This window comes from Buceros rhinoceros, unplaced genomic scaffold, assembly GCF_000710305.1.
Source record: "Buceros rhinoceros silvestris isolate BGI_N320 unplaced genomic scaffold, ASM71030v1 scaffold24697, whole genome shotgun sequence".
In the NCBI taxonomy this organism is placed as follows: domain Eukaryota; kingdom Metazoa; phylum Chordata; class Aves; order Bucerotiformes; family Bucerotidae; genus Buceros; species Buceros rhinoceros.
In genome coordinates, this window is record NW_010423184.1 from 7,742 (window position 1) to 9,452 (window position 1,711).

General features: G+C 60.0%; 1 protein-coding gene across 1 annotated transcript in view; it reads left to right on the top strand.

The window, feature by feature from the left end:
- Positions 1-1,711, top strand: part of ST14 (suppression of tumorigenicity 14 (colon carcinoma)) — an 11,024-nt gene that overhangs the window by 1,069 nt on the left and 8,244 nt on the right. Inside the window, 3 exon segments of the mRNA XM_010140356.1 lie at positions 39-202; positions 381-519; positions 1,232-1,302. Coding sequence (XP_010138658.1) covers positions 42-202; positions 381-519; positions 1,232-1,302 — 371 coding nt within the window. The 5' untranslated portion in view covers positions 39-41.

Below are 1,711 nucleotides of genomic sequence, written 5' to 3' on the forward strand. Positions count from 1 at the left end.
AGCAGCCTTGCCACCGTCCTGCCTTCTCTCCTGTCTAGGACATGAACAACCTGGAGGAAGGGGTGGAGTTCCTCCCTGCCATGAACTCCAAGAAGATGGAGAAGCGCGGCCCAAAGCGGCGGGTGGTCGTCACCGTCATGATCGTTGTTTTCCTGCTCATCTCCCTCGTCACTGGCCTCCTGGTTTGGCACTTCAAATGTGAGTGTGCCGGGTGGCGGCGTGTAGGGTGATACCCTGGGAGCACGTCCACATGGAAACGCTTTGTTATCCGGTGTTGCTCTCATGTGCCCTCTCCAGCTCTGGGAGGGCTCCAGGAAGTGGGGGGACACCGTTTCCACCCCTCTGCCCCGACGGCTGTCACTGGGGCCCTGCTGGGTCAGGTCCCAGCCCTGACTGCCCCTTCTGACCCTGAACCGTTGCCTTGGCCACTTGCGGATTCTGAACTGGGACTTCGTTGATGCTTACGAGAACTCCAGCTCGCCAGAGTTCCTCATGCTGGCCAAGAAGGTGAAGAGCACGGTAAGAGGTTTCTCGCATCCCTCCTTCCTCAAGCTGGGCTTGTTCCTCTTACCTCAATGGCCACTTGCGGATTCTGAACTGGGACTTCGTTGATGCTTACGAGAACTCCAGCTCGCCAGAGTTCCTCATGCTGGCCAAGAAGGTGAAGAGCACGGTAAGAGGTTTCTCGCATCCCTCCTTCCTCAAGCTGGGCTTGTTCCTCTTACCTCACCGCCCGAGGATCAGCTCGGCAGCTCAGAGCTTTCTCGCTGCTCCCAGCTCTCCCCGCTCGCCGTGACGCCCGGGCTGCGTGCAGGGAAACTGCCTGTCAGCTGGGGCTTGGCGTCGCAGCTCCAGCCCGCTGCCACGGCCTCTCCCTGCCTCTGCGGGCCAGCATGTGCCGAGGGGGATCGAGCGGAGGCGGAGGGGTGTCTGCCCTCCCTGCTGGAGCCACGGCTGCTCTTGCCTTTCCCCTCAGAGCCGGCTATTCGCTGCGCTTCCCCCGGGGAGGAGCGGGGCGAGCTGAGTCAGAGCAGGCTGTGCTGTGCAGGTCTGGGCACCTCGGGGACTCTCAACTCTCCCTCTTCCTCTCTTTGGCCCCTGCAGATTGCTGCAGCCAGGGATGCCGGGTATGTGCCCTCATTTCCATAGCAGCCTTGAAGCTCTGTCTGTCTTTAGCCTTTCCCCGCTCCTCACTTCCAGATGCACTGACCACCCTTCTTTAACCTTCCAGGTGGAGGATATCTACAGGAACCATCAAGATATTGGCCCTTACCACAAAGAGACAGTGATAACTGCCTTCAGGTCAGTGTCAGGTGCTGTCAGGGCCCTGTCTGGGAGGGGAGGAGGGCGATGCTGGCATGTCACACAGCCGTATGCCCTCCTTCCTGGGCTGCTGGGGATAGAGGCACCTCAGTAGTCACCCTGAGTGACACAGCAAAGGGTGGGCAGAGAAAAGTGACCGTGTTGCTTTCTGCCAGTCCTTGTCACTGTGTGCTGAGGGAGGTGTCCGGGGAAAATCCAGGCATGGTGCAGTGGTGCCTGGCAGCTTTGAAAGAAAGGGATTCCCCGGGCTGGCAGAGGGCTTTGCTGGGCAGAGTTTACTCACCTCATCACCTTCCCCATGGCCATCCTCCAGAAAGGGCTCATCGAGTAGCCTGGCCCCTGCTGCTGCTGACACCTGAGCCCTCCTGCCTCTGTCCAGGCTCTCACC